Source organism: Carcharodon carcharias, chromosome 15, assembly GCF_017639515.1.
Source record: "Carcharodon carcharias isolate sCarCar2 chromosome 15, sCarCar2.pri, whole genome shotgun sequence".
In the NCBI taxonomy this organism is placed as follows: domain Eukaryota; kingdom Metazoa; phylum Chordata; class Chondrichthyes; order Lamniformes; family Lamnidae; genus Carcharodon; species Carcharodon carcharias.
Window position 1 is genome coordinate 106244230 of NC_054481.1, and position 21640 is coordinate 106265869.

A 21640-nucleotide genomic window follows, 5' to 3' on the forward strand; every position below is an offset into this window, starting at 1 on the left:
ATTGAGACCTAACAGGAAGCAAAGAGGATGGGTTGTGGTTTAATTTGACATCTTTTCTGGACTGATATCAAATTATAACAATCCTAAAAACTAAAGTTTCTGCATCACAAGATGTACTGTAGTAAAAGTATTATATTTAAAAATCGGGCTTTTAGCGTCATGCTTACATTTAGCAATTGCTAGCTAGGGAAAACTAAGGTAAACAACTCCAATTAGTTTCACCAACACGTTTGGCCAAGATGGTATATGGATTGATTTTTCTCTAAGGTGGTACAAAAAAACATATTCACTGTTCATCCAAAGCACTGTGTAAACCTAGGCAGGGGAGTGACAAAATTACCTTATAACAAGGAAATTCAAGAACAAAATCAGGTATAATCAAATGGGTGGGGGATGGATGTACAGCCCAAAGAAAGGGTTATTTGGAGTGACCATAAGCTTGTTCAGAGAGTCTAAAGGAGTATCTTAAAGGAAGTTCAAGAGGCAGAAGTATTTAGGAAGAAAATTTCTGTGCATGATCACCAATAGGGCAAAGGAAAGGGGGAGCATGTACAAGAGGCTAGAATCAGGGGGGGGGGGGGAGGGGAGCAACAACTAACTCAATTGTCTACAATTCCAACAAAATGATTTAGTTATTAAGAGTAAATTTGAGTATTATTTGTACAACAACAAACTAGTTATCAACAGTTGAAGTGGATTTAGATGAGGAAGATCCTGACTGACCAATTCCAGTTCTGAGAAAGTAACTATTCAATCATGGCATACCCTACGATATTGTGCACTTCAAATTTCAAAACACAATTGATAAAGCTCCACTTGAAAATTACTAATTAATCACCAAGCTCTGGAAAGTTAGGGCAAAATTTGAGTAAAGATAAGAAATTGGCTGAGGGCAGAAGGTTAGCAGAGTAATGTCCAGAGGTGGGTAGGAGGTAACTACTGATGAGGTGCCCTGGAACGCTTTGTTGGGACCACGGGTGTTTCCAAGCTGCATAAATGACTTGGGTTCAGAACCTCAGTGTAAATTGGTTAAAAGGAACTCAAGCAGCTCAGAAATAATGAGCTAAATACAATGTGTGTGCGGATCAAAAATGTAGATAAAAATTAATGCAGATAAGAGAGAAGTATTGCAAAGAGAAAATAAAAATTGCCCATTTTCAATGTTTTAATCAGTTTCACCATCATTAACAAAATTCACATTAAACATTTTATGAATTACGCTTTGAAAAGCTGTTTATTGTTTGTGTCCTATCATGTACAACAAAAGTTATTACTGTTTAAAGTTGCACAAGGACGTCATAATCACTGTATATATAAGATAGTAAATGGCAGGGAAAGGTATACACACAATATAACTTTAAACCATAAGAAGAGGATAAGGAGACACAGGTTCAAACTAAAGATAACATACATTAGGACTTCTATTAGAACTATTTTATTATCTTCATGCATATTGAGATCCACACTTGGAACAGTCTTCCAAGTATTGAAGGTAGAAACCCTGAAATAATTTAACAGGCAATTAGACACGGCAATGGGAAGAATGTAGGCTTGTTCTTACGGATGAAACATTAAACAAAGGCACCATCTGCCCTCTAAGGTAGGCATAAAAGAGCCCATAGCACTATTTCGACAAAGTGCAGGGGAGATACTCATGTCCTGGCCAATAGTTATCCCTCATATATCATTAAAAAGATTATCTGGAATTACACATTGGTGTTTGCGGGAGCTTGCTGCACAAATTGGCTGCCACATACATGTTTCCTAGATTGCAACTACACCTTCAAAAATACTAAATTGGCTTTAACTAGAAATACAAGTTTCTTTTTTAGAACTGATATCAGAAGATAGTTCTTCATGCAGAGTGAGCTCAACACTTGGAACGGACTATAGGAACCGTGAGTTGCAGGCAGAAATACTGGAATAGGTTAAGAGACAATGAGACACAACAAAGATGAAAATGTAAGGCTGTTCTGGATAGATGAATTAAAATTAGGTTGGCTGCAGCCAGAGACCAAGGTTGTACTTGACACCACTGCAGCGCTGGGGAGGGGAGTGCCGTCGTATATATTGCAGCTTGAAATGGAAAAGGCCAAATTGCAAATAAGTGAGAAGCAGTTCAGAGTAGGTTGATGACTGTAAAAAAAACAGTAATACTGGGGTTCCATTTTAAGGTATACAGGACCAGTTCGAGCAAGTTTTACTGGCACCTTTCATTTCCAAGTTTTACTGGTTTTTCCTGAAGCCATGTATATTCAGACTTAAAAACAAAAAAACTGCGGATGCTGGAAATCCAAAACAAAAACAGAATTACCTGGAAAAACTCAGCAGGTCTGGCAGCATCAGCGGAGAAGAAAAGAGTTGACGTTTCGAGTCCTCATGACCCTTCGACAGAACTTGAGTTCGAGTCCAAAAAAGAGCTGAAATATAAGCTGGTTTAAGGTGTGTGTGTGGGGGGCGGAGAGATAGAGAGACAGAGAGGTGGAGGGGGGGGGGTGTGGTTGTAGGGACAAACAAGCAGTGATAGAAGCAGATCATCAAAAGATGTCAACGACAATAGTACAATAGAACACATAGGTGTTAAAGTTAAAGTTGGTGATATTATCTAAACGAATGTGCTAATTAAGAATGGATGGTAGGGCACTCAAGGTATAGCTCTAGTGGGTTTTTTTTTATAATGGAAATAGGTGGGAAAAGGAAAATCTTTATAATTTATTGGAGAAAAAAAAAGGAAGGGGGAAACAGAAAGGGGGTGGGGATGGGGGAGGGAGCTCACGACCTAAAGTTGTTGAATTCAATATTCAGTCCGGAAGGACTGCTTCTATCACTGCTTGTTTGTCCCTACAACCACCACCCCACCCCCCCCCCGCTCCACCTCTCTGTCTCTCCGCCCCCCACACACACACCTTAAACCAGCTTATATTTCAGCTCTTTCCTGGACTCGAACTCAAGTTCTGTCGAAGGGTCATGAGGACTCGAAACGTCAACTCTTTTCTATATTCAGACTTGCTTGATTTTTGAGTGGTGAGCACTTTGCAAGTTTCTTTTTTAGTTGGATTGTGTGGCACTCTTATTTGTCAGTGACTCCCATGCTCTGAGGGTGTAGATACCCTCCTGCTGGCCTCTGTAGCCCACTCTGGGTGACAGCCTGACTCCTCCAGCACAGCCTGACTCCACCCGGAACTGATTAGACGCCATTTTACGTGGGGTCAGGCCGGACTTCCGAGTGGCCGGTTCGGTGCTTCACTCCTGAGGAACTGACTGTCAAAGATGAACGCGCTTCAGAGGAAACTTCTGCAGAGGCATCGCGTGCATCTGGTGACAAAACTGAAGCCCGAGCTCATTTATGACTTTCTGGTGGCGAAAGGCGTTTTCACGGACGACATGATAGAGGAAGTCAAGGTGTGAGAGGGAATCCGGTCGGGTCGAGGAGGGGAGGGAACAAACGGATCCCGTCCATCAGCTTTTCTGTTTTTTTTTTAAAAAAAGCCTCTTCTTCCAGTCAGGTGCTTCAAATCTCGCTGGGGTTCATGGTGTCACAGGGAAGGAAGGGCAGGTGCTAGCTGGGGGCGGAATTGGAAGTCGACTGTGATGCTGCACACAGTTGAATATCCCAGTCCATGTCTGGGGTCCTTCCAGCACCACACCGCATGGGGCAGGCGAGGAGGCAGCTCCCAAGTCTACCTCAGCTGGAACAGGAATTGAACCCGCATTATTCTGAACCATACACTAGCCAATTGAGCTAACCAACCCCCTATAATTGCAATTAATATGACTTTAAGTACAACAAATACTAGTAAAATGTGTAAACTCATAAAAAGCACAAGTTACTTATTGTTAAGATATGTTTACCAGTTTTGATATATAGTACACTTCAAATAGTTGGTGAAACATTCTTATTTGTATCTTGCAATAATTAAATTTACTTGTATTAACTATTAAGCTTGTTCCTGTGGTGTATCAAATATTAAGCATTGCAACCAGTACTGTACAACAAAATCATTTAAGAAATCAAGTCAGTTTGAATAAAATGTTTTAATAACTTCTGTCTGCTTGCCTTGTTTCTTTTCTGTTCTCTCATCTGTATTTATTATTTTATGTGCAAACCCTAAACAAATTTGTTTTATTGTGCCTATAATCCTGCCCTTCATTCTCAAGCCACTTTCCACATCTCTTACAATTAAATCCCCAATTGCAGTATTAAAGCTTGACATGATTGTATAACCATCTTGTGTTTTCTTTGTGCCATCTTTGATAATGCAAAAACCCAAGGGTTGAAAATGAAATTATTTCTACACATTTAAATAGGTTTCAAATCCTATTTATACACCAGTAGAACTTAACTGTTCACCTGATTTAGTGGGGAAATACATTGTATGTTGTGAGACAAAACCAAAAAAATCCCTCCAAAGGTCCAGTTTCAACCCCTACTCTACTATCAGTTAATCTCAACTGTGACAATATTGAGGTATCAGACCTATCCTTAGAGGAAGAGCATATCAGCTGTCTACGGTTAAAAATGAATGTTTATGGTTGAGGACAATATTGAGACAGGACATGTCCAAGAAGACAAAACAAAAGGAAGAATGAGAGAATGTAAAAGCATCATGTTTGAGACCTAGCCAGACACAGGAAAAGAAGTGCTGTATCTGCATGTTTATATAAGTTGTTTTAAACTCGGCTGTGTATGTGCTGAAGATTTGTAAGAGATTTAATTTCCTATTTCTGTCTGAAATCTGCCTTTGGTTTCTGTTTGTCTTGATGGAATTCTGGAAGATTAGCCACTTGAATAAACCAAATGCCAGCTAACATTGTGATTATGTTTGAATACTGCTTAAGTTTGAAATTACAGTATTTTAAATAATTGTAAAAATAGAGTTTACAGAATTTTCTTTGACTGTAGAATTCGGGCACACGTCGGGACCAAGCCCGTCAGTTGGTAATTGATCTGCAGACTCGCGGGACAGGAGCATTTCCTGCTTTTTTGGAAAGTCTGCAGGCAACTGGGCAACATGAGCTTCTTGATTTACTGCAAGAGGAGCTCCCTATCCAAGACAGGCCCTTCACCTCTGTTAAACCAGTTGAACCCCAGCAAGGATGTCAATCTGTACAGCAGGAAATCCCGACATCTCGCCCTATCCAATGTACGTAAGTTGTGTTTACAGAAACTGATTACTTGACAAAATGTGTTTACTTTAACCCTGTTCTGGTTACTATTTAGTGGATAATTCCGGGCCAGTTTGTAGCTACTGAGTTTGTGACTATAAAAATCCCAGCCATTGTGTTTAGGCGGATGTTGAACGGTTGCTTTTCCCTCACTTTCCTCCCATTGGGAAGATATCAAAAAAATTTAAAAGGTGACTAACGGGTAAAAGGCTTGAATAGTGCACAAAATGATACAACAAATCTGAGGTGGATCTGATTTAGCAAGTGGTTCAGAAATTTAGGAAGACAGACAAGAACAATGAAACTGGGATATATCAAAGCAACACTGGGGATGAAAGATAGGAAGGAATACACTGTTTTTGTTCCCAACTCTCTCTAATGGGATGTAGATTAAATGTGAGCATTGTTTTTCGCTATAAAATAAATCAGTTCACTGGGGCTGTGAAGTGCGCACTTTCAAATTGGTTTGTTGTACAATAAAAAGCACTGTGAGATCTGCAATAAAGAAAGACTTGCATTTATTTAGTGCCTTTCACAACTGAAGGATGCCCCAAAGCACTTTACAGTCTGCATAAATGTGTTTTGTATTTCTCATCTTTGAAAATACTTTCAGCTTTCACTTTATAAAAAGTGGCCATTGGGGTAAAATTAAATACGCTTAATTTATAGAAATCCAGGATCAGTACAAGCAGGATCTGATAGATTTGTTTCTAGAGAATATAACAACAACTTGCATTTATATAACATCTTTTTAATCTAGAAAAACATCTCTGTATTTCATAAAGATGTATTTAGGCAAAAATGGAGGTTCAGCCATATGACGACGTAATAGGAAATTTTTGTTTAAGGAATGAGGAGAGGCAGAGGGGTTTAGGGTGGGGAATTCCAGAGTGTGGGACCTAGAGGATTGAAGGCAGGGCTGCCAATGGTAGGGTGTTGAGAGGAATGCTCAAGCTGTTGGAGTTCGAGGAAGAGAGAGTTCTAGGGATGAGACTTATAAGGCAAAAGATGTTCTGAGAGGTAGGGAGAGTCAAGGCTAAGAAGGAATTTGAACATGGGGATGGTTAGGTTTTAGGATTTGGGGGACCGGGAGCCAAAGCAGGGTTGCAATAACAACGATGGTAAGTCAGCAGGACCTGGTGTGGGATTGCACAGGATGAGCAGAGATTTTGATGAGCTGAAGTTTACAGTATTGAAGATGGAAGGCTGTCTAGGACAACATAGGAACAGTCAAATAGATGTAAATTTCTGCAGTGGATGGACTGAATAGAGGTGGAGATGTGCAATGTTACAGAGGTGGAAGTTGACAGTCTTTGTGACAGTATATATTGGAATCTCAAATTGGGATCAAATAAGATGCTAAGGTTGAGAACAGTATAATTTAGCCAGGGATACTAACTGAATAAGGAAATGGAATCATTGGCAAGGGTCCAGAGTTTATGTATGATTGAAAGCAATGGCTTTGTTTTTCAGCCACAGCAACTTAGATTTATACAGCATCTTTAACGTAATAATACATCCCAAGGCACTTCACAGGAGCATAATAAAATATGACACTGAGCCACATATTAGGTCAGGGGACAAAAAGTTTGGCCAAAGAGGTCTATTTAAAGAGTATCTTACAGGAGGAAAGCAAGGTAGGAAGTCGATTCCACAGCTTGGGGCCTAGGCAAATGAGCGTGTGGCCATCATTGGTGGAGTAATTAAATTGGGGATGGTCAAGAGAGCAGAATTAGACAAGTGCAAGTATCTCGCAAGGCTGGAGCAGATTATAGAGGTAGGGAGGGGCGAGCCCATGAAAACAAATATGAGAATTTTAAAGTCAGGATATTGCTTGACTGGGAGCCAGTGTAGGTCAGTAAGCACAGGGAGAAAATATTTTCCCAATATTTAATGAGGAAAACATGGTTCAACTGAAATTGAATGTCAGTAAAGCATACATTAGCACAGAGGCAGTGGAAAAGTTGAGAGGTGGTCGAGAGGTAGAGCTGGATATCGTTAGCATATGTAGAAGCTGACTTCATGTCTCTAAGGAATGACATGTAGATCAGGAAGAGGGGTGGGTCAAGGATTCAGAGACAATAGTGAAGGGGCAGATGGAAAGAAAAACTATGCCAGAGATGCTCTGGCTCCTGTTAAACAGGTAAAAATGGATCCAGAAGAGCGCGATTCCACTGAGCTATACAAAAGAAGAGGGGTTGGAGAATGATAGTGTGAGAACTTGTCAGGGTGGGCTGCAGCGTTTGAGAAGAAAATTGCACCACGGTCATAGACACAGAGGATGTCTTTAGTGACTAATTTGGAAACCTGAATACAAGTTTCAAATTTATTATTTGTGGGAAAGATGGGTACAAATCTTGGAAGCAACAAATTCAAGGAATTTGGAAAGGAAATGGAGTTTGGATTCTGGGTGGTAGTTTGTGAGGACCTAAGGATTGAGGGATGCTTTTCTTTTGAGTCAATTTTGAAAGAGAGAAGAATAGTATCTGTGGAGAGGAAGGGCAGTTAAATGGTGAGCAATTTGTTAGGAATGTAGTCAAGAGAGCAGAAGGTGGCTTTCATAGACATGATGTACTCGCATAGGGTATATGAGAAAATAGGGCACAAACTGGAGAATGAAGCAGGATCAAGGTTAGGGGTGGAGAAACCTGAAGAAGAGAGGTTTGGCTTGGTGGGTGAAGGTAAGGGAGGTAGCTGGACAGATGGTCTGCCTTAGTGGCAAAGTCCATGAGCTCCACAAACTTGTAGATGGTGAGGCTGGAGAAGACAGGGAAAAGAGATTTAAGGAACGATTGTTAGTTAAGAAAAGTACCCGGAGGTTTTCTTTTGCTCTCCAGAAGAAGTAGGCACCTTTGGTCAAGGAGAATGAAATCTGGTTGCACTTGCATGGTCCAGTCAGATCTGGTGAGGAATGCATAAAACAGTTGTGCATCAGATTTGCTTAAGTTTACATCCCTTGGACTTGAGAGAGAAAACACGGGGACTAAACCAGGGGAACTGGTCAGGGTGAGAGTATAAAGATCTTACTAGGGATAAAGTCATAAAAATGTGGAGAGGAGGGAGTGTCAAGCTGGATGACAGCTGTAGAAATATGGTGGTGAATGGAAGGCCAAAAGGCTGGGCAGCTGGGAGTTTGAAACTGTGGCTGTCAATGACTTGAAAGAGAATTGTTATATGGGGAAAGATACATCACAATTTTGTGTCCTCATTTTTCAGGTTCAGATACTGATCTCGTATTTCCAAGAACACCGACTCCAAGAAGACTACAGGATGACATGGTAAGTGGTTATATCAGCGTCTATACAAACTGTTTACTTGTTGAGTTTTGAGTAAAGGATATTGGCTGGTGTGGAACATAATTCAGTCCCAAATTCAATTTCTGTTAATACAGTTCAAGCAGATGTCCTGTATGTACAACCCCACAGATGTGAAACTTATAAATGTTGATGTTCAGAGGGACTTGTGTACTTGTACAAGGAACACAGAAAGTAAGCATGCAGGTACAGCAAGCAATTAGGAAAGCAAATGGCATCTTTGCCTTTATTGTAATGGGTTTAAGAATATAAGAATAAGGAAGTCTTGCTACAATTGTACAAGGCTTTGGTGAGCCTACTGTGCACAGTTTTGATCTCCATATTTAAGGAAGGATATTCTTGTCTTCGAGGTGATATAGCGAAGATTCACTAGGTTGGTCCCTGCAATGATTATGGGTTATCCTATGAAGTGAGGCTGAGTAAATTGGGCCCATACTCGCTAGAGATTAGAAAAATGAGAGGTGAAACAAGCAGGATTCTGAAGGTACTTCATAGGTGAGACACCAGCTGGGAAATCTCGAACACAGGCAGAGCCTCAGGATAAGGGGTCAATCATTTAGGACTGAGATGAAAAGTTCTTTCACTCAAAGGGTTGTGAATTTTTGGAACTCTCTACCCCAGAAGGTTGTGCCGACTCCATCACTGAATATAATTAAGGCTGAGGTAGGTTTTTGGTATCTCAAGGATTTAAGGGATGTGGGGAGTGGATGGGTAAATGAAGTTGAGGCAGAAGATCAGCCATGATCATATTAAATGGCAGGGCAGGCTCAATGGGCCATGTAGTCTACATCTGCTCCTATTTCTTATGTTCTTTACCAACCTAATAACCAAACATAGATGAAATTCATACTTTAAGATTTAAAACGAGGACTGCTGATAACCACACTGGGGCTTGAGATACCATTGATTTTAATTTGATGGCTATAAGGGCCATACATGAAATAAATTGGTCTCAATCCAGCTCATAATATACATGTGTTTTTGGTATTTGGTTGTAAATTGGTGCTTCTTCTTAGAGTGGTCAAATGGATACAATTTGTTGGAAATTGAACAATTCCCACTGATACAGTAAGTGCTGACAGTCTGATGCTACAGTTAAAATACATTGTTAGAGCAGAGAAGCATTCCTCTGTATCTGTTGTACCAGACCTAAGAGATCCTGACTAACAGAATTCCATTTCTTATCACTGTCACCCATCACTTTGTCTCTCCCGGAGAGTGAGAGAGGATTTTTAAAACAATAAAATAAGACATTTATTTGTGTGCTGCTAGTCTTAATTCAAAAGTGCTCAATTCAATTTATCTGGTTCTAATTTTTAACCACCAAATGCTACTTAGCTGCATTATTTGCCTAGAATTTACATTGCAGTACAAGGTCCAGTAATTATACTTAACACGGGCTTCCAGCCATTTAATTTACTTCATCTAACTCTATCAACACTTCCTTCTAATCCTTCCTCCCTCACAAACTAATCTAGTTTACCCTTAATGCATCTAGGCTATTTGCTTCAACCATTCCCATGTTCCACATTCTCATCACTTTCTGAGTAAAGAAATTTCTCTTTAATTGAATTTATTAGTACCTATCTTGTATTTATGGTCCCTAGTCTGGACATCACAAATGTTCCCCACAAATGGAAACATTTTTTCTACCCCAACCCTACTAAATCCCTATATCTCTCACTCCTCTTTTCTCAATTTTATGGCGCTTAATTCAAATTGTTAGATAATTTACATTTTGACTGCAAAGAAAAGGACATTGAATTGTCAAAAAGAGACTGTATTGAGTGAAAATCACGTCTCCATTTTCATAAAGTGTTCAGTTTCTGTGGATTTCACCTTTCCCTTTGCCTACCTCTAGATTTATAAAATGGATGCTGACCCTTGTGGCTATTGTTTGATCATCAACAATATAGATTTCATTCCAAGCAGTGGTTTGACTTGTCGCTCAGGCTCTGACATCGATTGTGAAAATGTGCAAAATCTCTTTAAGAAATTGCACTTTGATGTTATTGTTAAAAGAAATCTGACCAAACACGTGAGTATTTCCACACGCTACTAATATTCTTTGATTTGTCATTATAGGTCATAGAACACACAATGTGCCTGCAAAATTCAGCACAGCCTTGCATCCAACACTTTGCAAGGATATCTTGGTCTACTACAAGGAACCTGTAGCTTCAGAACTTACCAAGAATGTTCCAAAGAGCCAGAAAAAGGGAATTATTGAATTTGCTCAAAGCAGGATTACCTCCACTGTAATGGACAGCACCCAGAGTTACAGATAGCCATCCAAATTCAACAGGAACCTTGTATAACTCCAATGAAAATATGAGAGATTAACTGCAGCCAGACCAAATTATGTGTTGTGCAAAATCTCTATTCCTAAAACTTAGCAGTTAACTTCCAGGATTTAGCCAGGCTTTAACGAAAGCAGGTAGGAACACCTTTGGCAGAGCCTTTTGCATTATAGGAACATGAGTTGGCTATTTAGTTCCTCAAGCCTGTTCTGCCCATTCAATGAGATCAGGACTGATTTGTGACCATATACCACCTTTGCCCCATATTCCTTAATACCTTTGGTTAACAAAAATTTATCAATCTCAGATTTAAAATTAATAACTGATCTAGCTAGCATCAATTGCCATTTGCAGGAGAGAGTTGCATATTTCTGCCAGCCTTTGTAAGTGTTTCCTAATTTTACTCCTGAAAGATCTGGCTCTAATTTTTAGACTGTGCACCCTAAGTCCTAATCTACCCAATCAGAGGTTGGAGTTAGACACAGCAGAAGGTTTAATATTTATGTAATGACTTTATTCACACCAGAAACTGTATGTGATAGAAACATTTAGAGAGATCTCCTGCCTTATGGATTTCTTTCTCCTCTATCTCCCAACCACTTTTCACTTGCTCTGGTAAAACAGAACAACAGCACCATGATTCCATGTTTCCTGTGGTGACTTGATTTGTGAAAATTTTCGTTTTAACAAATGTTACATCATGGATTGATGATGTTTCCTCATTTTGTTATGTGTTTCTCTCTGAAAGTTGATCGTCGAGGAGCTGAAAAGTCTAGCTTGCAAGGACCATACAGATTTCGACTGCTGTATTGTAGTTATTCTTTCGCATGGCAGTCAGGTGAGTCAAGGTACTGATTCAAGCAATAGATACAGTAACTGCATGGCATAATTTAGTCCAGTGGGTCAGTAATATTTAAATAAGAGTGAAAATTTCTTGTTTTGGTTTACTTCTGTTCGTGTATTTTGGTGTTTTTCTGTTTGGTTCTTCATTTATTTTCTACTTCTTTCTACTTCTACTTCTTTCTCTACTTTCTTCTTCATTTTCTGCCTTAGTTTTCCTGTTCTTTTCCTGCTGAACCTGACTTGGAAACAATTCTCTTCCATAATGACAATGACTGTGCTAATTGTACAACTGTCACCACTGTCTGTTATGTGCTGCCTTTGGGTGAATTTTACAAACAGGTTTGTGCACTGTCTTTGAGCCGCTACACTGAGTTGGAAGTGTTTCCCAAAGACCTGCATGTCCCTTTCAGGTCCCAGTTCCTGTAGAGTTGCTGCAAAGGACAAAGTCCCTAATCAGGTCCAATGGAGTGATCCCTAACACAAGGCATTCGGGAGAACTGAAGCAAAGACAAAAATTGCTGGAAATACAGCAGGTTCATCGGTGTCAGTCAAAGAGAAAAGACAAGTTAATATTTGAGGAAAATTGCTCTCCCCCCTTTAAAAATTTTTAAAAATTCATTCATGGGATGTGGGCTTCGTTGGCTGGGCCAACATTTATTGCCTATCTGTAGTTGCCCTTGAGAAGGTGGTGGTGAGCTGCCTTTTTGAACCGTTGCAGTCCATGTGGTGTAGATACACCCACTGTACTGTTAGGAAAGGAGTTCCATGATTTTAACCCAGCGAGAGTGAAGATGCAGCGATATATTTCCAAGTCAGGATGGTGAGTGACTTGGCGGGGAACTTCTAGGTGGTGGTGTTCCCATCTATTTGCCCTTGTCCTTCTAGATGGTAGTGGTCATGGGTTTGGAAGGTGCTGTCGAAGAAGCCTTGGTGAATTCCTGCAATGCATCTTGCAGATGGTACACACTGCTGCTACTGTGTATCGGTTGTGGAGGAAGTAATGTTTGTGGATATGGTGCCAATCAAGCGGGCTGCTTTGTCCTGGATGGTGTCAAGCTTCTTGAGTGTTGTGGGTGCTGCACTCATCCAGGCAAGTGAAGAGTATTCCATCACACTCCAGACTTGTGCCTTGTAGATAGTGGACAGGCTTTGGGGAGTCAGGAGGTGGGTTACTCGTCACACTATTCCTAGCCTCTGAACTGTTCTTGTAGCCACAGTATTTATATGGCTAGTCCAGTTTACTTTCTGGTCAATGGTAACCCCGAGGATATTGATAGTGGGGGATTCAGTGATGGTAATGCCATTGAACATCAAGGGGTGATGGTTGGATTCTCTCTTGTTGGAGATGGTCATTGCCTGACACTTGTATGGTGCGAATGTTATTTGCCACTTGTCAGCCCAAGCCTGGATGTTGTACTGCTACAGTATCTGAGGAGTCACGAATGGTGCTGAACATTGTGCAATCATCAGCGAAAATCCCCACTTCTGACCTTATGTTGGAAGGAAGGTCATTGATGAAGCAACTGAAGATGGTTGGGCCGAGGACGCTACCCTGAGGAACTCCTGCACTGATGTCCTGGAGCTGAGATGACTGACCTCATTACTTCAGTACTGTTGCTGGAATATTGCTGACTCGATTTGTGTTTCCAGCATGATTATATTTCATATTTCCACTATTTGTAGTTTTTTGTTGCTTATTTTTTCCATTGTTGTGAAGTGCTTGGTGGATGATAGTTGTTAAAACTTCTACAACTTCTGGAATGGCTGAAAATAGATGTACAGACGGTTTGATTTTTATTTCAAATGTTAATATGTTATAAAAGGGCATAGAGTAAAAGTCTTAATATCTTGACAGTTATGAGGGATCTTTTACATTTTTGTTGTTGAACTGGAATAAGAAAATTGCAAAATGTTTTTGACAAACGTACGTTGTTAAGTGACAACCAATGAACATACATGAAAAACTTGCCATTTTTCTTCATTCCATGGTAATGACCTTTTTCCAAACCCATGGACAAAAACTTGTACTGTACAAACTTTTGTGCTGTGAACTTGAAGCTTCTATGACTATAAGGTAACTGTTTTGGAAGAGCATGCTGCTTTTTACATATTTGTTACTGAATTTCTGTTTAAGTCAATGAGAGAATGGAGGGGACCTTGTCCAGGTTAAAAATTCTTGCCTAAGGTGTTACAAAAAAATCAAAGGTCAGCTCACCATTGTATGCCCCTATGTATATTTTTCAAGGAGCTAGCTTAAGCCTCATTATCATTTTAGCTAGCAAATGATGCATGGTGTGGGAGTGCTTACAAACAAAGAAATCAAATGCACTATCAGAAATAGGCAGGGGAAATAAACTACTTGTGTGTGGCATATCCCTTCATTTGATGAGTAAAAGTGACTACTTCAGAATATAGAACCTTTTCTCCTTTCGTATTTGTGTGAAACTTTTTGCTTATTTAGCTGAAAAGTACTTATGCTGGGGAATGAAATATTTTTCCGGTTTCAGGCACATATTGGAAGCATCAAGCCCTGATAGGTTAGATTCAGCATGGTTTAGATACAGAGTAAAGCTATCTTCAACCTCAGTCTAATATACCTCAGTTGCAGCCTCAGAACATACTTTTTACAGCAACAGTGGCATTTTACATCACTCATTTCAGCCTTTCTTGTCTGTTCTCTGAGCAAGAGTGACAATTACAGTACAGCTATCAGACAGAAGATTTTTATCTCATCATTATGTTCACTCTACATAAGTCAGTATAGAACAAGTATTTGTGTAAATTATCATTTTAACAGTAACTAACAACTGGATATGGGTGTACACTGCAGTGTAAATACATTAGCCACATTTCCTGGGTGTAGATGCATACTATGCTGTTATAATGTTGAATGTTATGAATGTGTTTCTCTACTCAGGCTCAGCACAGGCAATTTCCTGGTGCAATTTTTGGAGTGGATGGGGGTCAACCAGTGCCAGTTCAGCATATTGTCAGCTATTTTGATGGTTCACACAGCCCAACACTGCGTGAAAAACCCAAATTATTCTTCATTCAGGCTTGTGGTGGAGGTAGGTACCATAATTGTTGCTGAGTTATGGAAATAGATCTCCTATTGGAAGCATTGAAAAGAATCGGTGTAGTTACTATTGGTGTTTAGTTAAGGGTCCAGTGACCATATTCAAGAGTTACTTCAAATGATCAGCAATGCAACAGCTATATAACCAGAATCCTTCCTGTCTTGTTCCTGAGTTTCTAAGGGGCACTATTATTCTCCTTTTATTGCCCAGTTTGGATGGATTATTACTTTAACTCAGCCTTAAAAACAATGTTCAAATCAGCACTAAAATATTTACTGTCAAGATATGGTAGTGGAGTGATTGTTGTTAGACTTGCAACCCAGTGACCTGGACTAATAATCAAATGAATCTGTGTCCAAAGCCCACCAGGATGGCAATTTGAGAATTTAAATTCAGTTTTAAAATCAAATCTGGGATAAAGGTATCAGTAAATGTGACTATGAAGCTTTCAGATTGTCATAAAAACCAAACTGTTCACTTGTGGAAGCAAACCTGCCATCTCTAGACCCACAAAAGTCTGGTTTACTGTTAACTATCCTCTCAAGTGGGCAAGAAAACCTCCAGCTGATTACTATCTCCTATCCTCCTTCAGCTGATGAATCAGTCCTCCTCCATAGATTTTACTGTATGGGGGACATCGATCAGCAATAGTGGTTCAGGAGTACCACCACTGACTGTGCTGCCTGAGTCCTGAAGGATGTAGTTGCCAGTGTGGGATTGTGTCGGGTGGTAAGAGAATTATCACAGAGGAGTAACCTACTTGATCTCATCCTCACCACTCTAATTGTCACGATACATTGGTCCACAAAAACATTGATAGATGTAACTGCCTCACAGTCCTCATGCAGACACAGTCCTGACTTCACACTGAGGATATCTTCCATCGTGTCATGTAGCGCTTCTACTAAGTGGATCTGATCTGATCCTGAACAGATCCATTAGCTCAAACTAAGAAACCGAGAGACACCTTGGGCAGCAGAATTATATACCACCACAATATGTTATCTCATGCCTAGGAAATCCCTCACTCCTCTATCACAAGCAAGCCAATAACTAGCTAACTAGTCCTCATTCAATAGGGAGGAGCCTGATGTACCCTACCCCCACCCAGTGAAGCAAAAAACTTCATTCATGCTAATCAGTAAAAACAGCATAGTATGAACAGAGTCCAACTGCAATCCCACAACAAACAGATCATGCTAAACCTCTCATGACCAGTTATGAAAGGCGCTTAGTTATCCACCACCAAACAGGAGGAGGAGAGTCCATCAGTACTCCAAGTTCAGTGATGGTGGAGTCCAGCATGTGAATGCAAAGGCAGCAGAACTGCAGTGGATGATCCTTCCCAGCTTTAGTTTCTCTTCCAGTAAGACAATGCAGCTCCAGACCTCATTACAGCCTTGGTCCAAACATGAACACAAGCTGAATTTCAGAGGTGAGAGTGACTGCCATTAATATTGAGGCTGTATTTGACTTGAGTGTGGTACCAAGGAGTCCGAGTAAAACTAAGGTCAGCGGGGATCGGGGAAACTCAACTGACTGGAGTCATATATGTAACTGCTCCTCTCTTCAGAGGCCCATGACATAGTATGATTTTACAAATTCTTTGGTACACTTCCGGTATTACTTTGTGAAGTAATTGGATTTGTGCTCCCCTCTTAAATCACATCCGGTCACTTCCTTTTTACTCTTATTGGTGCACCTTCTGCATTGAAAAGAATTATGGGCACAATAGCAGAACAATTAAAGAAAAGCTACCCTATTTCCATATTTGATTTATTCTATGTTATGTGCATTCAGGGAAAATATTAGTTTGAATTTTTAGCATTTGTATTACCATTTGCATTTTTTCATAAAAGTATAGAAAAGACAGGGAGAGGCCATCACAGCTGTGCTAGAATTACCTGTTCAAACTGAGCTATTAGTCACACTGTTTTGCCCTTTCCCTGCATGTTTTTATATTCTTCCTTTTTCAAATACACCAATTGTCTTTGAAAATCTTTGCTGCTCTTTACTTCCAGCTTCTTTAGTCATCTACTGTCTTATCATCTCTTTTCTTATGTGCTTTTGCTCTGCTTTTTATCAGTTTCACTTGTCTCTGTCTATGTTTAGCTTATTGCTTGGAAGAGTGTGCTCAATGCAGTTTTGAAAGAGAGACCAGAGGGAGAGAGAAAGGGCAAAAGAAAGCAGGAGTGGAATAAACCAGCAGTGCAACCAGAGCGGCTCTGTAGTGAGGGGGTCACTTTTGCATGTTATCTCGGAGCATCCAAGTTATCTGAAGGACTCAATCGAATAGGTTTGTACTTTCACAGCTTTACAATGAAATATTTTCTTTCTTACAGATCTGAAGGATACAGGATTCAAGACGGCTGAGGAGGTGGACAGTGCTCCTAGTATACCCTATGATACCATTAGTTTGCAGACCGACGCAACTCCCTGTCTAGCAGAAGATGAGCCAGATGCAGTATCGAGCTTACCGACCCCCAGTGACATTTTGGTTTCATACTCTACCTACCCAGGTACCTTTACTTGCCCAGTTAGTGCCTCTGGATTGATGTGAACCATATTAGCTATAGATCCAATTGAATGTCAACCCTGTTGCATTTCTCAGGCTCAAGCAGCTAGCATCAGTCAGTTTATAGCATATTATTGACCTATGTTAATTTCTATCTTGTGATTTTCATGCTTCTCAAAATGATGACTATTAACGCTGGAAAATGAAGCACCTCCAATTCTGACAATCCAATTGATGGCATTTTCCATTTATCATTCAACTTTGTGCTTCATTGAGTGGGATTAATAGCTTTTGCCAATTAGCAACAGAGGTTTGTGCTGTACCCCAACCTTGTAAGAAAAACTAGTATTGTATTATTGGGGAAAAAAGAAACTAAATTTCCAAAAAGGTTGGTAAAGAAATTAATTGTTTTGAAATGAAGTTAGGAACACTGAAGATAATACAATATTACTCACATGGGGTCCCTTTTACTGAGAAGCCTAAATGTTGAGTAGTAATTTAGATTTTAACATAGAATATAGAACATAGAAACAGGCCTTATGGATCACCTAGTCCATGCTAGTATTTATGCTCCACACAAGCTTCATCCCACTCCTTTTCAGCATAACCTTGTGTTTCTCCCTCCCTCATGTGTTTATCCAGCTTCCCCTCAAATGCATTTTTGCTATTCACCTCTATTGCTCTTTGAGATAGCATGTTGTACATTCTCACCAATCTGGGTAAAAAAATTTCTCCTGAATTCCCCATTGGATTTCTTATATTTATGAACCTAGTTTTGGTCCCCCCACCAGAGGAAATATCTTCTCTATGCCTACCCTACCAAACTCTTTCATAATCTTAAAGACTTTTATTAGGTCACCCACTCAGCTTTCTCAATTCTAGAGAAGAGAGCCACTGCGTGTTCAAAATTTTCTTAAAGGTAGAACCTCTCAGTTCTGGTATAATCCTTATAAATCTTTGTACCTTCACCAGTGCCTCTTTTATCTTTTTTTTATAATATTGAGAACAGAACTGTTTATAGTACTCAAGGATGGTCCAGCCAAGGTTCTCTACAAGTTTGATGTAACCTCTGTGCTTTTAAATTCCATTTTTCTAGAAATAACTGCTAGTACTTTGTTACTTATTTTAACCTCTGACTATTTTTAATGTTCTATCTGTACACCAAGATCCCTTTGCTCCTTTTAGACTCTTATTTTCCAAGGACAATATGGCTTCTTTACTCGTGCTGCTAAAATATACCATCTCACATTTATCTATGTTGAAATTCAGTTAGCAAATACAGACCCATATTGCAAGAGTGTTCATGTTTTCTATTATGTCACAGCTCTCCTAACAATTAATTATATACCCAATTTGGTGCCAACTGCAGATTTTGAAACTATACTTCCGATTTGGGAGTTCAGTTTGTTCATGTAAATAGTGAACAACAGTGGCCCCAGCACCGATCCCTTTGGAATACTACTTCCCACCTTTTTGCCAGTCTCAGTAACTTGTATACCTAGTGATGATCCTTAAAGTAAAAAGTCCTTTCCTGATTTTTATCAAATAATTTATTTACAGGGGTATGAATATATTTAAACCTATTCTTTTTGCAGCTATCTTACCATACTTGTTCTTTGGTTGCAATATGTTATTTTATTCATAATACACAATGTATAATTGTTACTGAACCTTATTGAGTGGCTTGAAATTGTTAAGATGTGGGGAACAGCAGTGGTGCTAGGATGTCTTGCTGCACTCAACTATTGGGCCTGTAATGAATGAGTTTTTGTTGTGCAGTTACAGCTTTGTGAGTTATTTAGTGACTGTATTTTGGGTGTGCAGCTTGACTGAATACTTAGGCTACATAAATTAGTGACTAATATTTTTTAATGAGAAGTATCAATGAGTTATTCAGATGTTTGTGAACCCTTCCTTTAGGCTATGTGTCCTGGCGACACAAAAAGGAGGGATCTTGGTACATGAAAGCGCTAGTACATGTTATCAGTAAATATGCTCATTCTGATGATCTACAAACACTCCTAATGCGGGTGAGTTGTTTTATTTTACTCTGATTACCATACCATTGGTTAAGACTTAACTTTTGGCATCAGCACCCTAAAACTGCATTGTATTTGACACAGGTTCTGATGTTTCCAAAACTCTCCTGGCTGACCTCACATCTTCCATGCTACATAAACATGCTCATGCAAAATTCTGCACTCCCTTAACTTGCATCAAGTCTCATTCACCCATCACACCTGTGCTTGCTGACCTGTACTGGCTCCCAGTGCAACAATACCTTAAATTTTAAAACCTCACCCTTGCCCCTTCCTATCTCTGTAACCTCCTACAAGCCTTCAAGATCTCTGCACTCCTCCAATTCTGGCCTCTTGCACATTCCCATTTTAATTGCTCCATCGTTGGCAGCCCTGCTTCTAGCTACTTTGGCTCTAAACACTCCCTAAACCTCCGTGCTTCTCTACCCCTCTATCCTCTATTAAGATGCTCCTTAAAACCAATTTCATCAATCAAATCCCTCCTGGGATCTCCAAAGATGGTTTTATTTATAATGCTCTTATTTAAGTGCCTTGGGATGTTTTCTACATGAAGGATGCTGCATAAACACAGGTTATTGTAGTTTGATTCACCTGCTTAAAATCGATCTTTATTCATTGGAATTAGCTTTTTAAACTAATTTTTCTTCTGAGCAAAACAACAATTTGGGGAAGAGGTAATGCTGGAAGTTTGGACAATTCAAATATGGATAGCTGTATCTGAACTAATGAGTGTACATTGTTTTCAGCAGACGTATTAAGTGTATTGTTATCAATGTATTATATATATATAATACTCAAATGAAATACATCATTCCCTCAATATGCTTCCCTCGCTACCACCACACATAATAGACCTATATCAACCAGTTCTGTAGCTCAGTGCTATTCAGCTCAGATTGGCCTCTCCAGATATAGCCAAGTTTGGAAGAACAAATTTATAATTGTACTGCTGGATATTTTCACAGTTTAAGTGAAGACAGTATGGAAATTTTATAAGTTTTACTGAAACTTTACTGACAACACCGATTATGAAATGTACATTGTATCTGGAACTTCAACAGGAACGGGTTGAGTGGGTTGATTTTTAATTTCCTGTTTTCTTACTAGTTCTTTTTCTGAAGGTACTAATCTTGTTGGATGTGGTTTGGAAACATTGGGCACCCTTTCTTCAGGTATGGTGCTGTGTTGGTGAGTGTTATCAAGCTCTTCCCTTCACAGTCAAGTCTGATCATATCCTTATACATGCACTTCAGGCACATGTCACTAAAAGCAATCAGGAGAGAGGCCCTTGTCCAGTTCACTTATGTTAAACCAGCTGGATTGCAACCTGGGAACCCAGGGATCAAATCTCGGCGCTTCCTATGGCTCAGTTTCAGGGTTGGCTGCATGCATTTTGGCTTTTTACAAGTTTATTTTACAGTTTTTTAAAAAAATATGGAACAGTACAAGCAGTTGGGCCTGTGCATCATCATATGGTTTGCTGTTGAGAATTTTGAGCAAGCGGTCCAGAATGCATTTATTTTTCAGGTAACAAGAAGCATTTCAGAAAATGAGGAAGCTAAAGGAAAGTACAAGCAGATCCCTGGTTCCTTCAATTTCCTTCGCAAACATTTTTACTTCTTTAACAAGGAGAAGCAGTGAAGTTTTCCGATTATGGATTGATGAGTATGTGCCGTCATCTTGCTGTAAATCACTTTGAAAAATCTCGATGCTCTGGTTTTAAAAGGAATTAATTATCACCGAGTGCTGATCAGTTCCTATCATTCTGGTTGTATATTTCTATTGCAGCTCATAGAAATTTGTATCAGAGTATGTAGGAGAGTGTTAGATGTAAATTAATCATTGAATGTATTTTAATGTATGGGTGACATTGTGCAATTGATATACTAATCAGCATTGACACAATCCATTCATTGTGCTAACATACAAACAAAATAAATCTCATCTTTTTGGGGAGGAAGACTATTCAAATTACCTTTCAAGACACTTTAATTGTTCAGTTGGGCAGTGACAGAAAGCAAGATTTGGTTTCAGCATCTAAAATTTGCCTGCCTCTACTGGACACTTGTATTGATGAAAGAACAATTGGATTCACACTACAACATAAATGAATAGTTCTGCTTCAAACACATAGGGCCACTAAGATGAGAGGATGGTGGTATGAGTTGAATTAAGCTTACCCTATCCTAACTCTGAGTTGGATTGTGAAATAAGATAATTGTATTTAATTAGCACCTTTGTCTTCTGTGCCTCAATCAAGATGGGAGAATGGTGACGAAACAACTTAGATCTGCGTGTCTGAGTTTGCTAATCACAGCTGGAGTGGCAGTAAGGGTGCTACAACCGGTTTCCACCTGCCAGGATAAGATAAAAACAAAAACAGAAT

General features: G+C 39.5%; 1 protein-coding gene across 2 annotated transcripts; it reads left to right on the forward strand.

Annotated features, from left to right (window-relative positions):
• The first annotated feature begins 2911 nt into the window (after positions 1-2911).
• casp9 (caspase 9, apoptosis-related cysteine peptidase) lies at positions 2912-21640 on the forward strand. 2 transcript variants are annotated; one of them, XM_041206094.1, is made up of 9 exons: positions 2912-3402; positions 4904-5144; positions 8383-8444; positions 10342-10518; positions 11529-11618; positions 14541-14691; positions 17043-17219; positions 19136-19245; positions 20782-21640. In XM_041206094.1, the coding sequence occupies exons 1-9, from the start codon at positions 3271-3273 to the stop codon at positions 20893-20895; spliced, it is 1254 nt and encodes a 417-aa protein (XP_041062028.1). In that variant the 5' UTR covers positions 2912-3270; the 3' UTR covers positions 20896-21640. The 2 variants fall into 2 exon arrangements, with proteins under 2 accessions (XP_041062028.1, XP_041062029.1); XM_041206095.1 differs by lacking the exon at positions 10342-10518.